This window comes from Sciurus carolinensis, chromosome 2 (genome assembly GCF_902686445.1).
Source record: "Sciurus carolinensis chromosome 2, mSciCar1.2, whole genome shotgun sequence".
NCBI lineage: Eukaryota > Metazoa > Chordata > Mammalia > Rodentia > Sciuridae > Sciurus > Sciurus carolinensis.
In genome coordinates, this window is record NC_062214.1 from 156,372,722 (window position 1) to 156,399,885 (window position 27,164).

The following is a 27,164-nucleotide window of genomic DNA, read 5'->3' on the forward strand; positions in this document are numbered from 1 at the left end:
GCATCTTCTACTTGTCAACTCCTTTCTTTTGATTCTTAGAGAACTTTATGCTCATAGTGCATATGTGATGTTTGCTGTTCATCCAGTTTCCAGGTTTTCTTTTTTCATGGCCCGACACACATACTTGCTGTTGATTGACCCCCTCCTCCCCCAATTATACTGGGTTGAGTGCCACTTGTTATATATTTGAAGCAAGACAGCTGGGGTACTCTGAAAGCCAACTTGAATTTATTTCCCCCCCTTTTTTTTTTCTTTCTTTTAAAAAACAATTGAAACATTTTAAAATGTGAAATTATTATATAAAACTTAAAAATTTTATGATTCTATCCTTTGATTCTAAGAAAATGTGTTTCTGTTAGGCAACCTTTCTTTAATTCTGCATCTTAAATAAAAAATAATAAAATGAATCCATAAACACATACACAAAAGAAAAAAAATCCTCATTTTCATGAGGAACCAGAAATCTTATCATTAGACTATTTCTTTTTGCTAGAGAGGATTGTGTGTAGCAGGGGAACATAAGGCATCCTGCCTTCTGATTTTCCTTTTCTGTCCCCCTTCTCCCCAGTGCAGTCTCCTACCCATCCTCCACTTTGTAGAATTCTCGAATGAATATTCATCTCCTTTCTCCAGTCCCACTCCAGTTCTTATGAGGGTCCACAACAGATAATGAAATGTCTAAAATTCAGATTATTCATGGGATTTGTAAGAAATAAAAAGGGAATGTGGTGATTTTTTTTTTTTTTTATGGAGAGCAGCATAATAGCATAAATTATTGTGAATTAAGGTCTTCGTTCCTAGTGGTGTCGGCAGGGAGCCCTGAAGCTGTATTCTAAGTATAAAACAGCCACAGACACAAACCAGGCTCTGTGAGCACGTGCGCTGCCTCATGACGTGCCAGCAAGAAGGAAGGCGGTCTGCTGCTCAGGGTGTGCACAGATCTTTGGGAGAACACTGCAGTCCAAATGATTTGTGAACTGTGGTTTTGTAAAGTGGTTTAATGAATTCGTTCATTTAGTTTTGATTGGATTATAGGGGACTGTCTTACAGTGTGTATCTGGCTGATTATTTTTGCTTTGTAGATTTTTTTTCTGGTATATCATGGGCACATACTCAATAAAAAATGACCCAGAAATTGCAGATATTTCCTCAAACTGAGAAATAATGCTTAGGGATGGTAGCCCAGAGATTTGGGGGAATGTTGGTGGTCGTTGAGTCAATTTATTGCCGATGATCTCTCCAAAATGAGATTTCTCTAAGAGCTGACAGTTTTTGGCTTTCTGTTGTAAATGTATTAGCTACATATGGTGACTATTACTAAATTGAAAACAGCCTTTATTTTTCTGATAGAATATATTTCAAAATCTGAAACACTTACTTTCCTGGACTAAGAGTAACTGGGTTTAAAAAAAAAAAAAAAAGGACCAAGACCTAGAGTATAATATGCAGAATATTTTGCTCATTAACAAAACTGCACAGTCAACAGCCTTGGTGTTACGTAGTAAAGAAACCTGGTTAGGGGTTGCCACAGGAGTGACCTGCTTGTGGACCACTGAGGTTCATGTTAACTGATTATTTAGCAGAAATTTCTGTAGAGGATTATTTTTTTTTAATTGGTGCTTCTCTTTTTCAGATACAACATTTGGTGTCTACTTGAGTCCTTCTTTGATGCATGGAGCTTGTCTCATTGACCTTTCTGCACATTAGGTATCATTGGATAACTTTGTAAATTTAAGAGGTAGAAAACCGGAACTCAGGAGAATCCTCTGAAGGTCCCTTTCAAATATTCTGTTCCTACAAATAAAGTTAAAAAGTAAAAGTCAAATGTTAATGGTAACTTAGGCCTCTGTAAGGACGGACTGTGTGGAGGGCATTTCTGTCCCCCGAGGGTACCATTGGTTCACTCATGTTCTGCACAGTTGAATTTTTCACTGCCTCTGAGGGAGCTTAGTGGAGTGTTGAGTCCACAGTGTCTTTGATCATGCCCTAGATCTCGGCATTATCGTAGATAGTGTGGCAACAAAGTAAACATGCTTGTTGGGTCCATTTGTGGAACATACAATTTAGAAGCATCACTGTTAACTTCTAGATTGTATTTTTAACCTTTTGAACTGGCAGTTTCTTGGAATGTGTTGAGGTGTTGAAAATGAGATTAAATCAAGGTTTCAACTAAGAATTGGGAGCAAAAAAGCAAAGCTGTAGGTTTCATATGTGATCTGTCACTCTCTAGGACTGTTCAGTCAGAGAGATGCCTTTTGTTTAAATAAGAAGAAAAATAATAATTGACTACTTTGGCCTGCTGACCTCGGTAATTATTAGCTCCTCTGATGTAATTTATTAGTGTAATTTATTGAGTGCCAGGGGTTTAACTGATGTATGAAGCACAGATTTATATGGGACTCCTGCCAGTGGTCTCACTCTGAAGTCAATATGGATCTTTCTTTTCTTTCTCTCGTCCCCCTGCCTCTCTCCTCCCCTTCTCTTTCTCTTCTCCTCATTGTAGGTATGGCTGACATCCTTCCTTTCTGGTAGACCTTGTTGGTTTGCCTTTTGCAACTTCTAGGAGTCTTATGTGGAGAAAACCTCACAATATAGAATTTGTTTTCCAACTTCCCCTTAGAAAACCTTTTTACGCTTGTTTGCCTTATGAATAGAGGTGGAAATATTTTGCCTGACTGGTGTCTGGTCCCACATAGAAAGGTTTGGTTGGATATTAGCAAAACAGTGAATTTTTACCTACCCAATAGAAACTTCTTTTCATTTACTTACTCCATAGGAGGTGACAGCATCAGGTTTACAAGAAAGAGTAGAAAGCAAGTTTATAATACTTGTCAAAGTGTTTTATATCTTATCATTAACATATGAATCCCATGTAACTTTTTTCCTTAGAAGGGAGAGACCATTGAATGTGCATAGTAAGAGGATTTTCTCCCATGAAATATGAGAAATTGGCTTTCTTAGTCATTGGAATAAGCAACAGAGGAAAAAGAGCTTTTTAGGTCTTGTGACATGTAATTGCTCTGTGTCTGGATTAAAAAGTGCATAAAAGAACGCAAGCCTAAACTACCTAGGGCTTAGTGGGTCATTGGATTCTGTTTCTTTGCCAGGATAGCATACTTTTTTCCAGGTCCCTTATAGGGTATGCTGACCCTGGTTCCTTGTTACCTCCAGAATGTTGCTGATTTGAGTGTCTTAGGTGTGATTCTGCTGCAGATGAGGCTTGTGTGTACACAAAGGAACAGTACAGGAAAGGTGGTTTTGTACATGCTCTCTCCCACTTTGGGATATTTAGCAAGCAGTACAGTTAGTACATGATAAATGACCACTCAGCATTCATGTGTGGGGTTCTGACTTTGTCATCCATTTTTTAAAAAGCAAGATTGTGATCCAATTGAAGGCTAATGGTTTGGATTGAAGATATTAAACTGCTCTGAGTTTGTCTAGGTTGCTGATGAGCTGTGGTGAATAAAAAACGGATGATCTTTGCACAGGAGTTCAGAAACTGTTATGGTTTGGATCTAGAATGTCCCCCAAAGTCTTACCTGTAGAAGATTGGTTTCTAGTATCCAGTGCAGTAATGTGTAGAGGTGATGCTTTTAGGGAATGATTGGATTAGAGGGCTTTAACCTCAACAGGCGGATTAATTGATTTGATGAATTAGTAATTTGAATGGACTACTGATGGTGGAAACTGTAGGCAGGTGGGGCATAGTTGGAGGAAGTAAGTCACTGGGGGCATGCCCGTGGGAACTATTTCTTAACCTTGGCCCATTTACTTCCTGCCCCCATGAGCTGAGCAGCTTTCCTCTGCCACACCCTTCCTTGTTCTGACTTGGAGTCAGCCAGCCATGGACTGAAACCTCTGAAACTGTGAGCGAATATGAATTTTTCCTCCTCTAAGGTGTTTGTCAGATATTTTAACCACAGCAATGAAAGACCAACACAGAAACATTTGCATTGATGCTTGGATCATTCTCTTAGAAAAGTTATTTGATCTGAATATTTCATTTTGAAATATTGTCTTCCTTGCTGAATGTCACTTCTTTACCTGTAGTGTCACCTGGGCTCTAGGTTGTGTTTCCTGGGACAGACTTGGGAGCTACCTTTGCTGGAAACACCCACCAGAGGAGGCTGCTGCATGTGCTCTGGGAAGTGTGGAGACGAGAATCTGCCAGGCCGTGTGCCCTGCCCCATGCTGGCCACCTCTCCTATGCCAGCTCACCACTGACGCCTGCCTCTGTTATATGCTCACCAGAGCATTACAGTGCTCAGAAAATTGCTTTTTCCAAGAACTGGCTGTTTTTGTGTAAAGTAGTCATTTTTCATGAGAAGGTAAAAGTAACTTCAGGCATATTCTTTGAAAATTGCAGATGTAGTTAGCAAAAAGTGCAGTCCAAAACATAGTATAGTATATTTTTACATAGATTTTGACACAGAAAACTATGTTTGGAGTCATGGTCCTATTGTGGGATTATAAAAGTCATTTTTTAAGATTTAAGCATTTCCTGTATTCAGAATTTTCTGCAAGATTTAATTAAATCTAAGTACAGATGTCACTGTGGTTCTTTTTGTCTTTCAAAAACTGGGAATTATCGTTAATTTTCTATAATACCTATCTGCAGCAAAAGACTTGAGTGGCAATTATTGAACAGGGGTGTTATATAATAAGGAATTTGCTCAATTTGAAATGTGTCAGATTCAGAGTTTGGAAACTGTAAAATGTCCTCTTTGGCACATTTTTAAAAAAATCAGGTTTTACTGTTAGAGATATGTGAAAAATGATAGAATATTAAAAATTTAAAGATTTGATTCACCAAACTAATCTTAGCATTTATTCTGCCTCTCCCTCTAATTGATTTGTGGAGTCACTGAAAGAGCAGGTTGTTTTCAGTCTGTTGTCGGTCTAGTCTGTGCACTCACTCAATTTGTTTGAACCCTCAGATTGTGGAGACCTTTAGTTCATGTTGAAACAATTCTTTCTTCTGTGTTGTTGGTGAGTTTGTTTTCTCAGGTGTCTTTTCACAGCCTGGCTCTGCTTCTTCCCTGCTGACATAGTTGGTGAGCATGTGGGGAGGCGGTGGGAAAGAAGTAGGGTTACGTGCGATTCAAGCTGGTCCAGCTGACGGGGGAGGTGGAGGGATTTTCAGAATGTGGCAGCACAGTTAGAGGGACAGCTGGGTGGAGGTGGAGTCATTGGATAAGCCACAGAATCCTTAATTATCTAACCCAGTGCCTTGCCTCTGGGATGCCCTCACTGATAGGGCATTACATGCGGGAAATGGGGCTTCTTCCTTGGTTTGGTGCTGACGGGGTGGGAGGGAAAGGAAGGAAGGAAAGGAAGACAGATGGGCCAGGGAACGGGGAAGAGGAGGTAGAAGATGGGATAGGAGAGAGAGAGTGTGGGTCTGCTGAATAGAGTGGGGTTTTGAAATACTGGGATTTATATGTATTGGGTAGCTTTATGATTTAATTGTCTTACACTAATTAGGAAACTGTGAAAATTGATCAGTATATATTTTGTAGACAATTGCTTATTTTCTAGTGAAGTTTACCCTGTGGTTTCTTGCTCAGAACCATTGAAGTTCACTTCTTATGGAACCTGACTCCCTCACCCTTCCCTGTTGTTGCTTCTTTTATCATTGTTTACCTTTCCTTTTCTGTTCTCTTCTTTGGGTACATTTTGTTTTGGCTCATTTTTTAAAATCTTTGATTTACTTTTGAGTGAAGTGCCTGAGGGTTTTTTTTTTTTTTTTTTTTAAACACTGTCTTTAATGCTTCAGTTTGCCCCCACCACCACCAAAGTTGCAAGAATTTTTTTAAGTAAATTTTCTAAAAATATGATTCTGTGAGACCCCACTAGCACAACTGAGAAATAGAAAAGCTGGGGCCAGCCAGAAGTCGTGAAAATAGCCCTGTCACAAACCACTCCTATGCAGCAAGCTTCTAGCTGGTAAAATCTGACTCCATTCTTTGAAAAGGGTGGTGCAAACCAGCTTCTTTACTAAAAGGAAAAGGTGGGATTTTGATATTTGAGACTAGTCTTTGGCAGGGCATTTAATTACTGCTAAAATTGACTTTTATCAGAAATGAATAATTGTTGAGAATGGGTTTTCCTTCTTCATGTGGCTGAAGGAAATGAACTTGGAATTCTGTTGATTATGGCTAAATCATGCCTTGTTCCTTAAACCTGTATAGTTCAGAACTGAGTGCCTCAGCTGAGTGTTCTTGAGTCTGAAAGCTCTGTACTTTTACAGATGCATCTGTCCCGTTAATATTTTCAGGACTTGTAAAGAACAGTTAAATAACAACCTACTTTCTCCAAAACAAACTCCTACCCCAATTGTAGTTATTCATTTAAAATGAGTTAAATAGCATCAATCTTTGCTTTAAATGAGACTCACTTGAACATATTTGTTAGTTGCAAATTAGTTTTTCAAAAGTAGTCAGAGCAACAGTAAGCACAGCTATAATATATCCCTAAGATTTGTTTTGCCTTTATAGTGAGAGCCTACACGAAAATAAAATATTAACTTTAAGCAAACCCTTGAAAATGCCTCCTTTGAAAAGTAGTTTCTTTTGGAAGTTTCTCAGTCAAGATCATTAGATTAAGGAGTTCTGTGCATATGCAGCACAGCCCTTGATAGGATCATTAACCATCCATGAGGGTCCTTGTTAGCCTCTGTTTATGGATAGCAGTAAGAAAAGACAATGTTGAAGGCTTAAACTTACTAGTTTTTAACTGACAGTGTTTTCATTTTTAAATTCTGGTTTAACCACAAGATAAGGGAAAATGGATGATGTAAGAACTAGCCCTGATGGGGTCAAGTGGACAGATGGTCGTTGACTTGGTATCACAGGAGCTTCCTAATATATTCAGAGGCACAATAGGGAAGGCTGAGTTTTTTAGTCAGCTTTTTCATCAGTGTGATCAAAAGACCAGACAAGAACAATTTTCAGGAGGAAAATTTTATTTAGGGCTCACAGTTTCAGAGGTCTCAGTTCATAGTTGGCAGAGTCCATACCTCTGGCCTGAGGTGAGGCAGAACATCATGGAAGATGAGCATGGCAGAAAAAAACAAGCACAGGACCTAACAGGACAGAGAGAGAGAGAGAGAGAGAGAGAGAGAGAGAGAAAGAGAGAGAGAAAGAGATGGAAGGAAAGAGAAAGAGAGCTCTGCTCACTAGGGACAAAATATAAACCCCAAAGACATGCTCCTAGGAACCTATCTTTTCCAGCCACCCCTGACCTTCCTATAGGGCAGTGGATTAATCCACTGATTAGGCCTCTACCTCATAATATGATCATTTCACCTCTGAAAATTCTTGCATCGTCTCACACGTGAGATTTTGGGGACACCCTATAACTAAACCATAACCAAGAGAATGGGGCAGATGTGTCAAACTGGCAATTTTGCAGGCCAGAGCATGTGGATGCTGACACAGCAGCTGAGCATTGATTTCTATCCTCTGTTTCCTGATACTTTTATTTTTTAGTTGTCCTTCTAACCAAGGAGAGCTTGAGTGCAGTAAATGTACGACTAAAGTTTGTCCTGGCTGGGTTGGAACCCCAAAGGCAGTTGGCAAGGCTTGGACCAGCAAGCGGGCAGTCACACAGTTCTGAGCTGTTTCCTAGTAAGTCTGAGCTTCCCGTGGGTGAGAAGAAAGTATAACTTGTTTGAATTGACTTAGGACAGAGGGATCATTTGATTCACAGTGAAGATGTTTAATATTCTTCAGGCATTAATCTGTCTGTAGTGTGTTGTTGGGGAAAGTTAAGTGGAGGAAGAAATGTTGTGAGACTAGAGTCTTATGTGGTGCCCATGTGCCCTTTTTGACTGCCTCAGAAACAATCAGGACTGGCAGGCACATGAGTGGCAGAGAGGCAAACCAGCATCTGCTCCCTCTGTCTGCTACCATCTTTCATAGTTTTTAGGAGCTAATTTGTGTCATGGACCATGTTCCTGTATTTGAAGTATTTCATTACAAGGAAAATGCTTTGTAGTGTTGTACAAAGGCGTCGGCAAAGCTTAAACAAATGCAGTGTGTATGGCCATGCACTACAATGTCAGCATAGTTCTGATTGTTTCCAGTTCTAGAGGGTTCTTTCATGAGTGCTGATCTCTAATTTACTGTGGCTTGAACCTACCCATCCCTCCATAGTGGCCTTTAAAATGAGAATTCACTGTGTACTCATGAGCAGAGCTTCAGATACTGATGATGTTCTCTGTTTTACCTTAAAACTTTTTTCTCACCCTTTAAAGTTTAGACAAACTCAACTTTTTATGAATAATTAGGCAACAGGTATATCATTTATTTACAAATCCATGGACCTTTCTGCATCCTGAATGTTATTATTTCTAATTGGGTCTTGGTCCACTGTACCATCTGAGGTTATGAGGTGGCTTTCAAGAAGAAACCTCCACCTACCATTATACTCTCACTTGCCAGTAATTGTCCTGGGATGTCTCACAGTTGATATATTTTCAGAATTAGGAGTTTAAGGCTTAGAATTGATAATTTTCTCTGCTAACCCTGAACTTCTTAGCTAAGAGGTATTAAATTTTAGAAACTTCCAGAGTATATTTTATATAAAGTTATTTATTTTCAAATATGAAAATGACATAATTTTCTGTTTTATCAGGTCCCTGAACACTATTATTAGAAAAAATGGGTTATCATAGGAATTCTCAAGGTTGCTAGAAATGTACAGGTATAACAGTGGTAAATTGAGGGGTCTCCTGTTTTCTTTTTACAAATCATTATCTTTCCTTAAATAAGCTTTAACTTGTTCATCGTTGAAGATTTGGGAAATACAAAAATACATGAAGGGATATATCATAAGTCATCAAGAACCCAGCTCTTGGAGGAGGCAGCTGCTACACTGGAAGTGTTCTCCTGGCCAGAATAGGTTCCTTCCTGCTTCCCTGCCTTGCCCTACCACAGGGCAGCTTGGAGACCCTTTCAGAAAGTTGGTTAGCTAGTCAGGACTTCCAAGACCCTGGTGATCTGGCATGTGTTGTGTGTTCTCTTGCCCGCCCCTTAGTCTATCACAGCATACTGTGTCCTTAATAGACGGTATCCTAGTGTGTTTATTTTTTATTGGCTTACTTGGGTTTTGTCTCTCTTTCCTATTGGAATGTGAACTCCATAAACTTGGGGAGCATGTCCCAGTAGTATCCTTGGTGAGTACCTGTAATATCATATGGGCTTAATAGGAGTTTATTAAACAACGAATGAATGAATGACCCTTTCAAGTCACTCTCTTTGTGTGCATGTGTACACATAATTACATATACATTTGTCTTTTACAAAATTCTTAATTTTTTTTTATCCTAAGCAGGTCAATTTGACACTTAAGACTGACCATCCCACCTACTAATGTGCAAAATGTAGTTACAGAATATTTAATATTTGTAGATACGATTGTAAAATTTTATAAAATTTTAAAGAATTGTAGAAGTTACAAACTTGTTAGAACCTTAGTTGTTCCCCTTATTTATGATTGTCTACTGTTCCCCTTCCTCACTGGGCTCCTGTTCCTCTTTTCCTGATCCCCAGCATTTAGTAAAGTACTTGGTGTGGCCACCTGTTGAGGGAATAAATTCAATAAGGCCATCCATTCTAATATTTTTCTTAGTACCAACTTTCCCCTTTGCCAGTGTTTCCATTAAGAGAGAGGAATGAAGTGGAAAAGAGGGTAGAAAGAGACCAAAAGATGAGTTTAGGTTAAATCCTGGATCCCCAGGAAATGTTTTGTAAATGTTCTCTTCACTTTATTAGTATTGAAATAGTTCACTGCCTGCTTATCCTCTCTTGCTCACACCTTCCCACCACCCCTTCTGCAAGTTCTGCTTGGTTAGTGTTTCTACCTAACTCTCACAGTTTAAAGCTTCACAATAGTTTAGTAGTTGAAGGCAGAAGAATCAGTAGTAGCATTTCACATTTTTGTTGTTTTGGAATAGGAACATAATGCAGACTCATTTATTCAGCCATGTTTTATGAGGGCTTCTCTTTGCCATGCATTTGGGCTATTGAAGGGTTGTATTGTGGTATACTGCCTCTCTAATTTGAATGATAAATGGCTCTGTTTCAAAGGGGAAAAAAAGTATCTGAAATCCCTAGTATTGACTTAGATTACTTTTGTTTCAGTGTTACTTAGATATGTAGAAAACCTGTAACTAGAAATAAACACCTTATGTGTATCTCTTTTACAACTAGAAACAAAAGCCAGTGCATAATGAAATCTGAAACTATAGTCATTGAAATCCAAATTTACCATATTAATTTAATGTGACCGATGATGCTGTTTTGCTAAAACAAAAGCACCATTTGTGATACAGAACCTGCACTCACTGTGCAGGCGGGGTTTTTGAGTCTGGCCAGCCTCTGCTACCACAGGTTTCTCACCAGTGCCGTCTGGGAACTGCTGAAGTCTTGGTTCTTGGGGAGTGTAGGTGGTTTCGTGTGGTCCTATGACCAGTAGGTCTGCCTTGGTTGTTTTCTTGTCAGTGCCAGACAGTGAAAGTGGTAAGTTTGCCTTTCTCTATTCCAAATGGAGTACAAACTGGGATGTTGAAAAACAACATGACATGGTCTTGACATGTTCTTCTTGACATGTCGTGGACCACCAGGAACATTCCATGAATCAATCTATCTTGGAGAAACATTGGTTCAGAGAAGAGAGGGAGAGGACACGCCTGATACCACACCATGTGCTCTTTGCTGTACTAGAGTGTACAGGTGCCATGTGGTGGTAGGAGAAGGTGTTAGTTTTTATATTGAAACCCTGAGGCAAGAGAGGAGTTTATACGGTTGACAGGCAGGGAGGGCATTTCACACAGAGCTGTTGGTCTGTACAAGGTCATGGGCCTGGAGGCTTGGATATTCTGTACTGTTCAAGAATCCTACAAAAGGAGAACTTTGGAAGTTGAAGAGAGCATTCTGACACAATCTGTATATAGAGTTCTTAACATTTGCATGCTGACAGATGAATTTTGCTTGTGTTAGAACATTGTCAGATTAAAGTCTTTCTTATGTTTTCCTTTTTTGAGGTGTGATTTATATGTCACACTTTATTCAGTGTACAGTTTAGTGGCTTAGTAAATTTACATATCATTTATAAATTGACCACAGCGAGGTGTAGAACACTTTTCAGGATCCTCAGTGCTTCTTCCTGCCAGTTTGTAGTTAGTTCCCACTTCCAGCTCAGCTCTAGGCAGCCACTGATCTGTCACTTTAATTTTGCCTATTTTAGAAATTTCATATAAAAAGGACCATATAGTAAGTAGCCTTTTGTGTCTGACTGCTTTCATTTAACATAATGTTCTCAGTGTTCATCCATGTCATAGTATATATCTTCATTCCTTTTTTTATGACCAAATTATATTCCATTGTATGAATATACCTCATTTGATGTATTGCCAATTGATGAACCCTGGATCATTTCTAGTTTTTAGCTGTTATGAATAATACTGTAATGGACTTTGCTTGTGGGTCTTTGTGTTGATATCTTTTAGATTTTTTTTTTTGGTAGGTACTTAGAATTGCTGGGTCCTTTGAGTGTCTGCTAAACTTTTTAAGAAACTGCCAAATTTTTTTCCAAAAATGCATCTTACTGAGTGTACAGTCTTATTGGCAGCAAGCCATGATGTTGTCATTTGCAGTTAGGGTGAACGGCACATGTGTGTTTGTGGTAGAGGGAAGATGATGTGAAAGTCACTGTGGTGGAATGGGTTCATTCTTCGTTTCCTGCTTGGTGTTTTTAATTCCTGTACCAGTACCAAACTGCATAGAATAGTGTTCTGAGGATATTACTTTCTTTGTTCTGAAGTTTAATGTTAATAATGCTTCTTTTTCTCTTTATGAGCTTTGGTTTTATGGGAACTATTTGTCAGTCACCAAAGTCTGGAAAATTCTCCTGTAGTGATCCCCAACTGGGTTAAACAAGACCCCCCCTGCCCCCATAACTGTCTTGTGGTGGAATTTTCTGGTCCTAGCTTTTAGAAAGAGGAAAGCTATGAAGTGTGTAAGAGAAATAGCAAGTATTTTGAAGTGTGTGGTTTGGGTGTGTGTCCAAAAGGGAAACTAGGTTACTGTTACATTATTACCAATGTGGTGTTTTGACCACAACATTATTGGTGTGACAAATGATCTTGAAATCAGATTTGGGACAAGTCTGAGTATTCTGTGTGTAGGTGGCTTAGGAACAGACAGGTTTAGCGTGGTGTTATAGTATTGTTTGATGGAAGCACAGATTGTTTCATACCTTCGGTCACGTGAAGGTCAGCACCAAGATTGGTATTTCTCTCCTTAAATCTGCCTCCTTCCTCTCAGTCCCCTCCGGGCAGTCGGAACAATTCACTGTGCCAGCCAGAAACTGGAGGTCAGCCTGGATCCTTCTCTCGCCTCTCATAGCATGTGCGTCACTGAGTTTTTAAAATTTTCTTCCTTGCAGTCTGACTTCTCCCTCCTATCTGGCTATGGCTGTAAGTCTCCTAGTTCCTTTTCATCGTTTCTCTATTCCAGTGTATCCTTCACAGTGCTGCTGGAGAGGTCCGTCAACAATGAAAAGCAGTTCATGTGACCCTGTTAGGATTTATGGAATAGTGTGCATGTGCACATGTGTACTCTAGGATAAAGCGTAAACACTCCATGATCTATTAGGGCTTTATAGTGATAGCCGTGCCTACCTCATCCTCCTGCATCCTCATGGACTGCTTGGGGTTCCTGAGTTGTCCCCTGCTGTCTCATTTCCAAGTATTTGGGAATCCTGCTCTGGTTGTCTGGGAAATAACCAGGTTTAAGCCTTAGTATATATGGATCCTTCTATGAAACCTGCTTCTCCCCCTCCTCTGTCTGCAGTGAACATGTAAGTTCATGCTTCCAAGACAGTGTACCTCACTACGGAAATCTCAGATTTTACCCCCTCATTTTCTTCCTGAGTTCCCATAGCATTTTCCAAAACTTTTCTACTTGATTTTGTCCCTGAGTAGTGCCTTTGCTTCTGTTTTCCTGTTGGACCTGTACTCCTGGGTAGCAGGGACTTCTTCTGTGTAAAAGAAGTGCAACCCTGGCATCCATCAAATGCAGTGCTTGCCACCAAGTGTGCACTCAACAGGGACTTGCAGAAGTGGGAAGTGGAGTCAGAGCTAAAAGGGAGGTGGGAGCTGCAGATGCCTGTGAGAAATGATAAGCAGGAAGTGTGTGGGTCACTGTCTTCCAGTAGATGGAGACCCAAACCATACACTGATTGAGAGAGCTTCATAAGAAGAACCACCTCCTTAGGTGACTCGTTTCAGCAATCAGAAGCACTCACGCCTGGGAAATATAGACTGATATTTTACCAAAATCCTTTATGCCAGGGTTTAAGCCTTAGTGTATACGGATCCTTCTGTGAAAGCAGAGAAAGCATTCAAATCAGATTTGTAATAAAATTGAAACAAGAGTTGTGAAGTTAGATGCCAAATGTGTGAACCTACTAGCTGAGATTAAAGCACATATCTGTGCTGATTGAAAAGTGAGCACTTTGCGCACAGTGTGCTTTTCCTGCTGAACTTATGCATAGTTCCGCCGTGTGTATTCTGGCTAGTTGATCTGCATACTGCAGTTCACTCTTTGTCCTTTTTTTATTTTTACAACGTGCCAAGTGTAATCATGCGTGGAATTATGCTTTATAAAGCAAGAATGCCTGCCTAAGGGAGCAGGGGACTCCAAGAAGAAATGTCGGGGAAAAAGCGCAGGGATATTTTCTCCATTTAGTCACATTGTTCAGTTTTTTTGGGGATTGGAGCCCACCTTGTACTTTGGGGTTTTTCTGAACCACATCACAGCAGTGATGGCTTTTTTTCATTCTGTTAGATTAATCTGCATCTGGCCTTCAGGACCCATATCACCTCTGTTCATTTCCGGATTATCTTCCCTCTGCAGGGTCTGCGAATAAGATATTGAAATCTCTATTTAAAATATTATACTTTGTATTTTTGTTCTTGTCTAAGAACTCAAGTATCTTTCAAGGAATAATGTAAATATTTCACGTTTTACTCTTGTTATTTTTAAAGGACATATAGCATCTTCCCTTCCACGTTAGGAACATGCATTTTTCCTGCGTCCTTCCTTTTTCGGTGCTGGTGAGAGTCTTAACAGGTCCTGCCTTCCTATGATTTTTTATGCTGGTCTCAGCTGTGCTGTGACAAGATTGATGACTCTTCTAGAACTCTGTGGCATCACCAATATTGTCATTAAGAGGAGACTTGAATAGCATAGGCCTCCCTGATTGCCCTTGCTGCCTGCCTTTTTAAGGCAGAGGTGATGATAATTGAAGAGTGTTTTGATCTCTTCAAAAGCAAAATAGTTTAAAGAAGAAATATTGTAGGGATTAAGTCCCTGGCAAAAAGCACAGTGTAACTTTAAAGTGTGGCTGGTGGTTAACATTAAGATCTGCTGTTAACTGCCAGCATACCAACATGAAGGAAACCATTTCCCCACATAGAAGCCAAAGTAAAGAAATTCACTGAACAGATTTTGAGAATGCAGATATATTTCAGAGAATGCTCTGTGTGTTGATTGATCCAGTGTAATCTCATTACTGATCCCATTATTGGTTACCATTATGATTCTTAGTATTATTATTTTATCATTTTTGAATACATTCAGTAGTCACTCTACGGTAAGTAATTTTTTCAGATTAGCCTACTATCTGACATAATAGTGGAATATTTATGAATGAATTTTAGGAGTAGATACTTAAGTAAGAGTATTTAAGTATCTGTTTACACATATTTGGAGGTTTTGTATACTTGGAAAATACCTTGCAACCTTTTATTTTTAAGATTCTAGATATTTGAAGGACCAACTTGTATAAAATAGCAAACTTATTTTTGTTTGTTAAAAAGACTTGATACAAACATCAGGCAGTGTACAACAAAGAAGACAAATTGAACTTAACATGAGGAAGACCTTTACCAGAGACATGGGTCCGCCATGCACTGGCCTTCCCTGTGACCGTGTTCCAATAGGACTGGCTGGTCCACCCTCTCTCAGAGCTAGCAGAGTGGATAAGTGGTGGCACTGGAGTGGCTGGACCAGGTGCCAGAGGTTCCCTCAACCCTACATCCTGAAAAATCTGATGTCAATTTTCAGATAAGGCTGAAGTCTAATCAGATTGAATGATTTTGCCTTTCGAATATAAGAACTTAAAGAAATGAGAGGTTCAATCACCTCTGTCATGTTTGAAACTGGAATTTAGAAAGAAAAAGTTACAAATGAGATTTCAGGTTAAGTAGGCACTTCCTACCAGTTCTCTGGCAGTGTTACTGCTCACCCCACCCGCAGTGCCCCGCGTAGCCTCTTTGAAGCATCTTTGGTAATTGTGGGAGCAGCTACAGGAGGTTAAAGCCCATCCAGGGTCTTTAGTTTCTCCCTCCCTGCCACCTGGTGATTTTTTACTTGTATTCAGAGCTTTGCTCTATGGTCACCTCCTTTTTTGACCCTTGTTTCTCCTTTCCACTTTCTTACTAGTTGTCCTTAATGGCCCCAGGTGGTCTGACCTTGGTGCTCTTAGTATTATACATAGAGCTGTTTGAGAACAACACTGTATTTTAAATGTCGTACATTTCTTGAGGGGTTGAACTTCCTCAGTGTGTTACATGACCTTGGTAATACCTCAGCCATTTGAACATACCTGTTCAGGTAGGACTTGAAGTGAGAGTGTTTGGATTTTTATCCCAGTTCTGCCACTTCTTACTTCTGGGATGGTGAACACATTACTTAACCTGTGCCTCAGTTTCTCATCTGTTGGATGAGGATATTAGTAAGATTATTATGAAGACTACATGAGTTAATAATACATATGAGGTGCAGTTAGAACAGTGTCAAGTAAGCATTTAACAAGTTGTAGTTGATGTATGGACCTAAGCTGAGAACCAAGTTTTATTAAGAAACACATTATTAGTAGAGTTAAAGAAGAGAAGGAAAGTTTGGGGCCAAGATAAAATGAAATTAAGCTTCCTTTAACAGATATGCCCCAAAGTAACTGAAGTAATATATTGGGTTTCTCTAGAGGAATAGAACCGATAGAATATACACACATATATAACCGTTGTAGTCAGCTTTTTCGACTGAAAGACCCAACCTGCACAATTGTAAAGGAGGAAAAGTTTGAGGGCTCACGATTTCAGAGGTCTTAGTCCATAGAAGGCTGACTCCATTCCTCCAGGCTAGAGGTGAGGGAGAACATCATGACCAAAGAATGTGGCAGAGAGAAGCAACTCACATCATGGTCAGGAAACTGAGAGAGAGAGACTCCACTTTCTGAACGTAAAATATGTACCCCATGCCATACCACCAATGAACCACTTCATCCAAACACACCCCACCTGCCTCCAGTTACCACTCAGTTAACCCCATCAATTATCAATTCACCGATTAGGTCAATGAATTATTTCTCCCCCAAACATTTATTGCATTGTCTCACACGTGAGCTTTTGGGGGACACCACATCTAAACCATATAATAAGGGGATTTATTAGGTTGACTTATACAGTCAGAGGGTGGGTTGATTCCACATAGCTGTCTATAGGCTAGAGAGCCAGGAACACAGCTGCTCAGTCCAGGAAGCTGGAGCCTGAGGGCAGGTGGGGCCAGTGGTGCAGCCCCCGTCCAAGACTGAGTTATTTTCTTTTATTTTTTTAAAAATTATTTATTTATTTTTAAATTTTTTACAGACTGCATTTTCATTCATTGTACACAAATGGGGTACATCATTTCGTGTCTATGGTTGTACACAATGTAGAGTCACACCATTCGTGTAATCATACATGTACATGGGGTAATGATGTCTGTCTCAGTCCACCGTTTTTCATACCCCCACTCCTTCTCATTTCCTTCTACATAACCTAAAGTTCCTCCATTCTTTCACTCCCCCAACCCCATTATATCTTCCACTTATCAGGGAAAACATTCGGACTTTGTTTTTTGGGGATTGGCTTATTTCACTTAGCATGATATTCTCATGCATTTATTTCATGCATTTATTTGCAAATGCCATGATATTATTCTTCTTTATGACTGAATAATATTCCATTGTGTATATACACCACAGTTCCTTTATCCAGCCATCTGTTGAAGGGCATCTAGGTTGGTTCCACTATCTAGTTACTGTGAATTAAGCTGCTATAAACATTGATATGGCTATGTTACTGTACTATGCTAAAAAGAATGCGTTCTTGAAAACCCCCTGGAGAGCTGCTGGTGTGAGTCCATGCAGACTGAGGAACTGGAGTGTGGTGTTTCTGCTGTGTGTCTTCTGGATCCCCAGCCTGCCGGATGGTGCCTCCCACATTCAGGGTGGATCTTAACCCTTCAGTTTGCTGTCCTGCATGCCTGTTGTCTCAGGAAACGTTCTCACGACAAACCCAGAAGTGCCCTTTACTTATTTTGTAGACATCTCTCAGTCAGTCACATTAACAAATCAAGATGAACCCTCACAAGTAATATAGGTGAAATTTCTTAGGTGTTTCCTCTTTCATAAAATAGCCCAAAGTCAAGCAGTCCAAGGCTGCTGGAATCTAGAGGATCATTCTGATATCCTGCTTCCTTTAGTGTTGTTACTCTTGGGAGTTGGTCTCACGTAGAGAAACTGTCATGTCTCCAGTCTGTTCTAGCCCTCAGGGCAGAGAAAAGCCAGGGGGGAAGTGGTTTCAACCTTAAGGAGAGGAACCAGAAATTTTAAGTGTCACTTATGGTTACATTATCCCACATAGTCACATGACCACACCTAATAGCAAGGAAAATAAAGGGCATTTCTCTCAAATGGGCTGGTTAGATTCCCAGCTCTGCCTCTTAAAGGCTGTGACTTGGGAAAGTTTCTTAAACTCTGTGCCTGTTTTCTTTTAAAATGGGGTAGTGGGAGTACCTGCCTCATGGTGTTATGGTAGGGATTTCATTGTTAATCCACGTGAAGCGTTCCAGACAGGGCCTGAAAAAGGGAAGCATTAGATAAATGTTAGTGATTTTGATTATTGTTTTACTTAAAGAAAGAAGGGAGAATGAGCATTAGGGGACAATGAATAGTCTCTCTGTGGGAGAAAAATCAGAGACTGGGTGACCACAGGCTTATTATTACTGTTGGTCCCAGGAACTTTTTGTTTCCACCTAAGTTTGCCTTGCTGTTAGGTCTTATGTAGGCTTCCCTTGGGTCCGTTTGAGAAAGGTTTATTTTCTGTGTTTATGGTTTTGACCTCTCAATTTTCATTTCTATTTCCACTCTCATTATAGCTTGCCATTAATATACCACAGAAGTAAATGTAAAGAAACTTTCTATTTGTAACTATTAATTTATAATTACAACCTTAAATTTTCCTTATATGTATAGAAATATGACTATAAAGTTAAGTTTTACATTTTGAAACCTATTTTTGGGGGGTGGGTACTGGGGATTAAACTCAGAGGTACTTTGCCACTGAGCCATATCCCCAGCCCCTTTTATTTTATTTTTTAATTTTGAGATAGGATCTCACTAAGTTCTTAGGGCCTTGCTAAGTTGCTCAGACTGGCCTTAAATTTGTGATCCTCCTGCCTCAGCCTCCTGAGTTGCTGAGATTACAGGCATGCCACCCTGCCCAACTTTGAAACCCACTTCTAATTGCTGTCAATGAGAAAATGTGTATTTTTAGGCAGTATGCAGTCTAGTTGTTTCTAACTGCTCTTCTCTCTTCAAAGCATCATCCCATATCTTTGTAGTAACATGGTGGGCTTCGTAGTGTGTATACACACATCTACTTGACAGTTTCTACGTACTTCGCTGCTGAGACTGCACCGTGGTAGTAGGATAGTAAGTCAGGTGAATCTGGGAAATATTGCATGCTGTCTCTTCCACTTGGTGATTGGTAGAGTAAATTAGCATATGTGTATGTTTTTAAAAAGCTGCAAGAAAGATGATAGAAGAAAAGTCTGTTTAATTTTGTTTAGTTCCTTTCACAAACTCATTTGAAAATGAACACTTTTGGCTTTCTGGTTTGTTTTTGAGGAGCACCACTGAGGCCTTTCTAGGAAGTGGGCTTCTGTGTGTGCTGGTTTTGGCCGTGTGAGCAATCCTGATCCACCTCAAGACGTGGTTCGTACCACACTGCTAATTCTGAGTTGCCTGCACTTTCTGTTCTTGTTGTTAGAGTCCTAGTAAAGAGAAGGCCCAATACCCTGATGAGCATTCTCTTGTAATTTTAGTAACTAATTGGGAAGCACCCTTTTTCAGATTTAAAATTTTTTCAAAGTTTATCTTAAGATCCTAGAAATCATGCTAAGTGAGATAAGCCAATCTCAAAAAACTAAAGGACGAATGATCTCGCTGATAAGCGGATGAGGACATATAATGGGGGTGGGAGGGGTTAGCATTAGGTTTAGGGTTAGGTTTAGAGTTAGGCTAAGGAGAGCGGTAAGAATGAAGGAAAGAAGGACTGTATAAAGGGAAAAGGGTGGGAGGGGTGGGGGGGAAGGGAAAAAAATAAACATCATTACCCTATGTAAACGTAAAAAAATAAATTAAAAAAAAAAAAAAGATCCTAGAAATCAATTTTGTACTCAATGGCAAATTACTGAGTTAAAAATTTGACTAAGATTCTCTGAAATAGAATGAAACATTCGTGTCAAGCATATCTGTGGCAGAGGCTGAACATTGGTACGTTTATTTGTTTGGAAAAAAGTACGAGAACATTGAGAGGTATTTTGTGTTTGTGTTTGTTTTTGTTTTTTGGTAGAATAACAGCTTTTCCAACTGTGTCTGGCATCCCTGTCCCTCACTCTATGCTTGTGTGCCAGAGTTGATCCCTGTGTGGATGGTGTTAGTGTAGCCCCCTAACCCACTCCATACACTGTGCATGCTACAGCGTGGAAATTTAAATCCTCTTCTCATTCTAAGGGTTGATTGTATTTCTGGATTTTCTTTCAAATCTCAATTGAGTAATACTTGACTTGGAAATTAAAACAGTGAGGCCACCTTATTTAACAAAACGTATCTTTTAAAAAATGTTCTAATTTAAAGAAATATACTCAATAGACAATTAGAAGATACAGACACTATACATCAAATAGAAATCACAATTCTTTCTTAACCACAGTTAGTATTTGGCATATTTGTTTGTCCTATGTTTCAGCATATTAAAAATACTCTATACATCTTGTGTTCTTGGGTTTTCATAATCCTTTTCCATTACTCTTGAGAATTTGTGGTGAATATTTCACCATGTAGAATTACAGTCTAATTAATCTATTATTATTGAACATTTTTGTTATTTGCTATATTTTTCCATTAAAAATAATGACATAATTAACACCTTTGTGCCCAAAACTTGGCTTTCATTTCAAAATTATGTCTGAGATGATCCCTCAAATTAGAATTACTGAGTCAAAGTACATGAGTACTTTTAGAATGCTGCAGGTGTGTGTTGCTAAAATATTTTGTGGAGATATTGTACCAATTAACATTCTCTACAGTGGCATAGTAGAGTACTGTATCATTTGAACAGAATTTAGTAATTTGGCAAATAATGCATTTTTTTAAAAAATTTCTGACAAGATTGGATTAAAAAAAGGTGTCCACTAGTCATTGGTTTTTTTTTCCCCTCTGCCAATTGTTCTTTGCATTTTTTTTTTTTAATTGTATGTCTGTAGGGAGTCTGTGTTTTCTCCATTTTATTTGTAAAAACATATACCTATGAAAGATACTATATTTTTGTCATATTTCTGCCAATATTTTTTCTAGCTTTGTTGAATGTATAATTTTATAACTTTTGATATGCAAAATTTTCATAATTTTACATATTCAAGTGTGCCAGTTCTTGATTTTATGTTTAGAGATCACATAATCAACTTTGTTTTCTTTAATTCTTTGATTGTATTTATATTCATCTTTTGAGTATTTTAGAAAGTATTGTGTAGTGATGTAAGATGCAGTTCTAAGCAACATTTTTTTCTTTCAAAGTAGCTTCAGTTTCCCTAATAAAGTTGATTGAATGACCCAATTTCTTTCTCACTGAATGGTGGTCCTTTCTTCATTGCATTACTTATTCTAGGATCTATTTCTGAAGTATCTCTTCAGTTTCGTTGGCTGGTGGTTTTTCTTCTCAAGTAATACATTGTTATAATTATTAAGGCAATAACATTAGTTTTGTACCTTCTTTCCAGAGTTAATACTTTTGCCGTCTTATTCTTGAATAATTATGTGAATGAAGTATTCTTTTAGGCTCTTGAAAACATTAATCTGGAAAAGTAAAGAATTTTATCAAATGTCTTTTTGGTATCTATAATTAGTATGAATTTGGAAGCTGTTTATCAAGTGAATTTTAATGTGTGAATCACACTTTGTTAGTAACTTACATTGTTAAATTCCAAAGTGTATCCCTAGAGAAAATGCTTTGATCCCAAGAAAAATATATATTTTTAATGCTAGAATATTTCATTTCCCTCAAAAAGCAGGAGAGCATTTTCTTAATTACCAACTAGAGAGAAAGCATCTTAAAGCAGAGAGATGGAGTTTGAGAATATCTTCTAGCCCTGGCATTTTCCCAAGGAACTCTTTTACAAGTGTAATGTCCCAAGACTGTCAAACCCTAGAGATCTTGAAGATAAAATCGAACTAGCGTTCAGGTCACTCTGTTGATTGGCTGTGTGGCCTTGAAGATGCCTCTTCACTTGACATGCTTCACCGTGGATGTGTCTGTACCTAGGGGCCTTTCTGTGGTGATGAAAGTGTTGTATCTGCCAACTGTCCAGTGAGGTAGTCACTGACCACGTAGCTCTTGAGCTCTTCAAAGTGTAGCTAGTGTGACAAACTGAATTTTAAATTTTATTTAATTGTAACTAATTAAAATTGAAATTGAAATAGCTACCTATGGCTATTGAACCTTATAGATCTATTAGTGAATCTCTAAGATCATATGTAGTTCTTGAACTGTGCCTCTAAACACTGGTAAGATTTTCTAAGAATCTTCTTATATGTCAAGAAATTGTAAATGGGAAGATTTTGGGGAAAATCTCTTGATTTGTCCCGATTCTCGAATTGATAATGTGCATACTTCCTCTGTTCAGATTATGTACATGGTAGTTGACTGACTTCTAGTAGCCACATAAATATGTTGTTTGTGATAATTGATAATGCATTCTATATTTATTTTCGTGGTATTTTCCCCCACTCTTTATTGTTGTTGCAGTCAGTGGGTTAATGCTTCAAACCAGAATTAACTTCTAGGTAATATGCTTCTGTAGCATTTACTACCGTTTACTACTGAGAGGCTCAGAAACACTTTTATGTAATTAACATTCTTCACCTGCTACTTTGCAATTATAAAGTGCAGCATTAAAGAAGAGTGCTTCCACTTCTTGAAATAAAGTTGATTTTATATATATTTTTATTTCTAATATTTTCTATTCTCATGGTTCTGCTATTAGTCATATAAAGTGTTTTGGAAGTAGAAAAATCTTTAGAAAACTCATGGAAGGAAGTGAATCCATGTAGCATCAACATGCTTTGTGTAAAACCATGATCGCTTTATGTTTTTTTATTTTGTATAAAGTAACTTTTCCCCCTGAATTCTGCCATGGATAATTGAACAAAGCTAAAATATTTTGTAAAAAATTGCCTTGAGAATTTATTTTTGCATACAATAAGCAATTATTTATTTCTTTAATAAATAATTGGGGCATTGCCCAGTAATGTTCAGAATTGAATCTTCTTGCTCTGGATTGTCTATATTTTTAGGAATTTCTAAAAATTGTCTGTGCATACACTGAAAGTTTAAAGTAAACATACATTAGAGTTATTTTTCTAGGAGTAGCAAGAGGAGCATTCCTTGAAAATTTTAAAAGGGAAATTGGAAATAATTATTTTAGTAGTCTGAATTAATTAGGATACAGAGGAGATTTCAATGCTAGTTTGAATTTCTGTCTTAATACTTACTCCAACACTTTGGTTTGGGTGAATAATCAAATTTCTTTGTACCATCAAGTTTCTTTATTTGAAGTGCCCATAGCTTAACACGTTTGATGATGGGGCCAAAGCTAGTTTAATATATTGACTAAATAAGCCTTTGAGATGCTCATTTTTAGAGGTTTTTTACCATAGTAAAAGTTGTGTATAAACAGATTTAAAAGAATCATTGCTTTGCCAAAAATTACATACTTAATTCTTTCTTATAAATTTGAACTTTAGAGATTAAGAACTTTGTAGACACATATTATTTGTCTTATTTGAGGAACCACAGATTTTAATGGATAGATTTCAATAACAATTTATTGAAAAGAAAGATAAAATACATACAGTTTGGTATTACCATCCTTCTTCTGTTTAATAAGTATGCATTTTATTTTTATTTTTTTGTAGTACTTGGGATCGAACCTTAGCTTCACACATGTGGGCAAGTGCTCTACTACTGATCCACATCCCCAGTCCTTTTTTAAAAAATTGTAACTTTGAGATAGGTTTTCACTAAGTTACCCACGCTGGCTTCAAACTTTTGATCCTCTTACCTCAGCCTGGTGAGTAGTTGGGATCAATGGTGTGCACCACCTTGCCTGGCAATAATTATACATTTGCAAAATTTTATTATCATTTTTATATCTCATTTTAAAAGGGATGCATTTGAAATCAACTCCAATTTTAGATTTCTTCCTTCTGAATGAAATAGTATTCTTCATATATTTAAATTTCAAAAGCTATGTAAGTTTATGTATATTTAGCCCAAAATATTTAGGCACTAAGGAAGTTCCTTAAGTTAATTTGCCTTTGAGATGCACAGCATCAGTTAATTATTGCCATATGCTGCTGTATAACCAATCATCCCAAATCTCAGTGACTTAAAACGGCAGTCATTTATTCTCCTGAGTCTGTGGGCAGTGGAGGAGACTGCTTTGGGCTGTGGTGAGGTGGCTTTGCTCCACACTGCATTTCTGTGGTTTGGTGCTCCTCCAGGTTTCTCTCATGTTCCTTGACATGGCAGGCTGGCTGGACACGTTCTCCTATGGCCATGGCAGAGGTGTCGGAGGATAATCTCAACTATCAAGCCTGTTTCAAGCCCCGTGACCTCACCTTTGTTAGTATCTCCTCCATGGACCAGAGTTGCATAACCTAATCCAAAGTCCTGAGCAAGGCAGTGAGCTGAAACCATAAGGTTACAAGGCATAGGCATGTATTTAGGGAGGAATGAGGAACAGGGACTACTATTTCAGTCTATCACTTACAGTTTATGCTACTGATGAAAGGCCAAAATAGGCAAATGTTAAAGCAATGAAAAAGTAATGTATGGTATTTAATCATTTTTCAAAACTATTAATTAGTAAAATATGTAAAGAAGTGTAGAGTATAAAATGGCACTAATTCTGGAATAAAGTATATAATGATAAATCTTCCTAATATGTGTTATACAAATCACACTATCAAATCCACTTGTTATACAAATCATACACTATCAAATCCATTTCTTGCTACACCTCATTTTTTTCTTTTGATGTGACATTTTCTCTTCTTAATAAAATGACTCAAGCTGGGTGTGGGGATGCATGCCTTTATTCCCAGCAGCTCAGGAGGCTGAGGCAGGAGGTTTTCAAGTTCAAAGCCAGCCTCAGCAACTTAATGAGGTACTTAAGCAGCTCAGTGAGACCCTGTCTCTAAATAAAATACAAAAAGGACTGGGAATGTGACTCAGTAGTTGAGTGTCTCTGGGTTCAGTCCCCAGTACCAAAAAAAAAAAAAAAAAAATTTACTGCAAGTCAGTATTTAAAAATTAATTTTTATTCATATTATATTCTTTGGCATAAAGCATTAATATTATATTAATATATACTTAATTGGAGAGATTTTGGGTTGTTGGAGCTGAAGGTAGACTAGAAGTAGTAGTCTTGAACAGCATCATAAATAGCCTTCCCTATTCCTGGCACTTTGCCTGCCTTCAGGTGTTCAGTGAAAATTGTTTTCTGTTGGCTCTCCAGCAGTGCGCAAAAATCAAAGATTCAATACAGTAAAAAAATGCACACACACACAGACATGGTTTAGTGATAGTTCCAATGTAAAATGAAAAAGGGAGGAGGAAAAAAGCAAATAGCTCGACATAGGATAATATTACTCTTTTCGGAGACAGTTAATTTTTTATTTTAGGTACACTGGATTTGCTTTGCATGCTCTTATTTTTGGTGCCTGGTTAGAGGAAGAAGTGGGGAAGTTTGACCTTCAAGAATCAATAGAAACTGAATAAAAGCAGGAAAGAACAGTGTGTTTGTCCTGGGATCAGCGTAGGTGTGGTGCTAATGAGGCTGGAGTCGGGGTTGAGGCTTCTCATGAGCTGCTTAGTTTTGCCCTCAGTGCCAGAATCCAAGCTAGAGAAGGTTACTCCTTTCTAACTTATGGGGAAGGAAACTGAGGCTCTGAGAAGCTTGGGGACTCATGCAGAATCACATAGGAATTGGAGATAGAACCAGGGTACAGGCCTTTCACCTCACATCGAGCCTTTTGCTACAAAGAGCTGTTGCAAAAACCTAGGAAGAGCAGGTGGAAGTCTACTGAATGCAGGTCAGAGCTATGTTCCTGATACCAAAAACTTTTTAATGGCTAGCCTTAGGAAATATTTTGGCATGAGGAAATCATTAAATTTCAAGATGAGAAAAAAGGCTACCTATAGTAAACTGGCGTTTCTCATTTGCCATGAAGATGTGGGGGTCTTCTGTACAATGTAGTAGCAGTACACATCCAAGATGAACTTTACTCCTTTTAGACAGGAGGAGGTATTTTAGTGGCTAGAAATACCTTCTGTATCCATGTTGAGTGGAAATGTTTGAGAGAGATTTGGAAAATCTCTCTTAAATATTGAATTTGTAACTTTGTAGCTGAGCTTAGTCAAGGTTAAGTGCCTTCACATCCCCAGCTAAGAAAAGAACTGGGGCTGTATTTCCTGTCTCCATCCTTAGACCACCACCATTCTTCCTGCACTAATGAGGTGACTTTTATTATTGAGTCATCCTCTGATTCAGGGTACTAGCTAGAGGCAAAGGGGGGGATATGCAAAGAAACAGGGAGCTGCTCAGAGAGCACCCAGTTCAGAGGTGGAAGTAAGTGGAAGATCAATTTGTGTTGTCACACAGGTCTGGTATAGAAGACTTTTATTAAGGTGTCATGACTGGACTCACATGTGTAGGGCATGCCAATAAATATACCTTCAAAGACACCAGGGCAGTACCCTAATTCAAAATGTACTGTTCAGGGCCTGTGGGGGTAGCCCAGGGGTAGAACGGTGCATGTATGAGGCCCTGGGTTCCACTGCCAGCACCAAAAGGCAAAGCATAATGATACCACTGTTTAACGGTGACGAGTTCTGCTCCTTCTAATGTTGAAGACTGAACACCAGAGAAGCACGCCAAGGCAAGCATATTAAGCAGGTTTTATTTAAAGATAATAATACAGACTTCTCCAGGGAGGAAGAAGGGGGCCATGGCTGATGTTCTAAAGTCCCCAGAAGCGAGCGTTCCCTACATCTTTTATAGGTTAAAGTCTCTTTTGTTCTCCAGTTCTCTCCCCCTTATCTCTCCTTCCTGCCTATGTGACTAGGCCTAGTTTTGCATTAAGTGAGAAGCCATGGGCAGGGGGAGGGCCAGGGTGATTCAGGCAGGTGAGGGCCCAGGGGGCATTAATTAGCAGCTCCATGCTTGCAGTCCTTGATAAAGGCAGGTAAGTTTGGTAATTGGTGGGCTCCGGAGATCCTTGACATTCCATTCTTCCAGGGGCAGTCTCCAACTTCCAGAGGCAGATGGCTTCATGGCTTCATTTCCTCGATTTGACCCGATCCCCTGTTTCTACACTAACTGCCTGTCCTTAATCTGGCTTCAATAATAAAACCTAAAAACAAAACTTTTTTATTTTTACCTATTGTGTTTTCTAACCCACTTTCATCAGCATTTACCAGTGTTGGTTTGCATCTGTCACCTTGTCTGCCTTCCTACCTGGCTGAATCTATTAGAAGACAAGGTGTCTTTGTGTCTCCTTAGCCCCTTACACCCAACTCTCAGCCTGACACACCCCATGCACTTTGCCTGATCCATTTTGAAAGAACATATGTACTTTTTTTTTTTTTTTTTTTCATGTTCAGTAGGTCTTAGATAACTCCTTGGAGTAAAGACCGTTTCCAGACA

At 38.7% G+C, this 27,164-nt stretch overlaps 1 protein-coding gene across 3 annotated transcripts in view; it reads left to right on the top strand.

Annotated features, from left to right (window-relative positions):
• Peli2 (pellino E3 ubiquitin protein ligase family member 2) overlaps positions 1-27,164 on the top strand; it is a 167,708-nt gene that overhangs the window by 16,452 nt on the left and 124,092 nt on the right. The window contains exon 2 of one of the 3 annotated variants that reach the window (XM_047539057.1): positions 1,634-1,707. The exons of the other annotated variants lie outside the window; for them this stretch is intronic. Coding sequence (XP_047395013.1) covers positions 1,673-1,707 — 35 coding nt within the window. The 5' untranslated portion in view covers positions 1,634-1,672. The remainder of the gene's footprint in view (positions 1-1,633; positions 1,708-27,164) is intronic. 3 annotated transcript variants of the gene reach the window in all.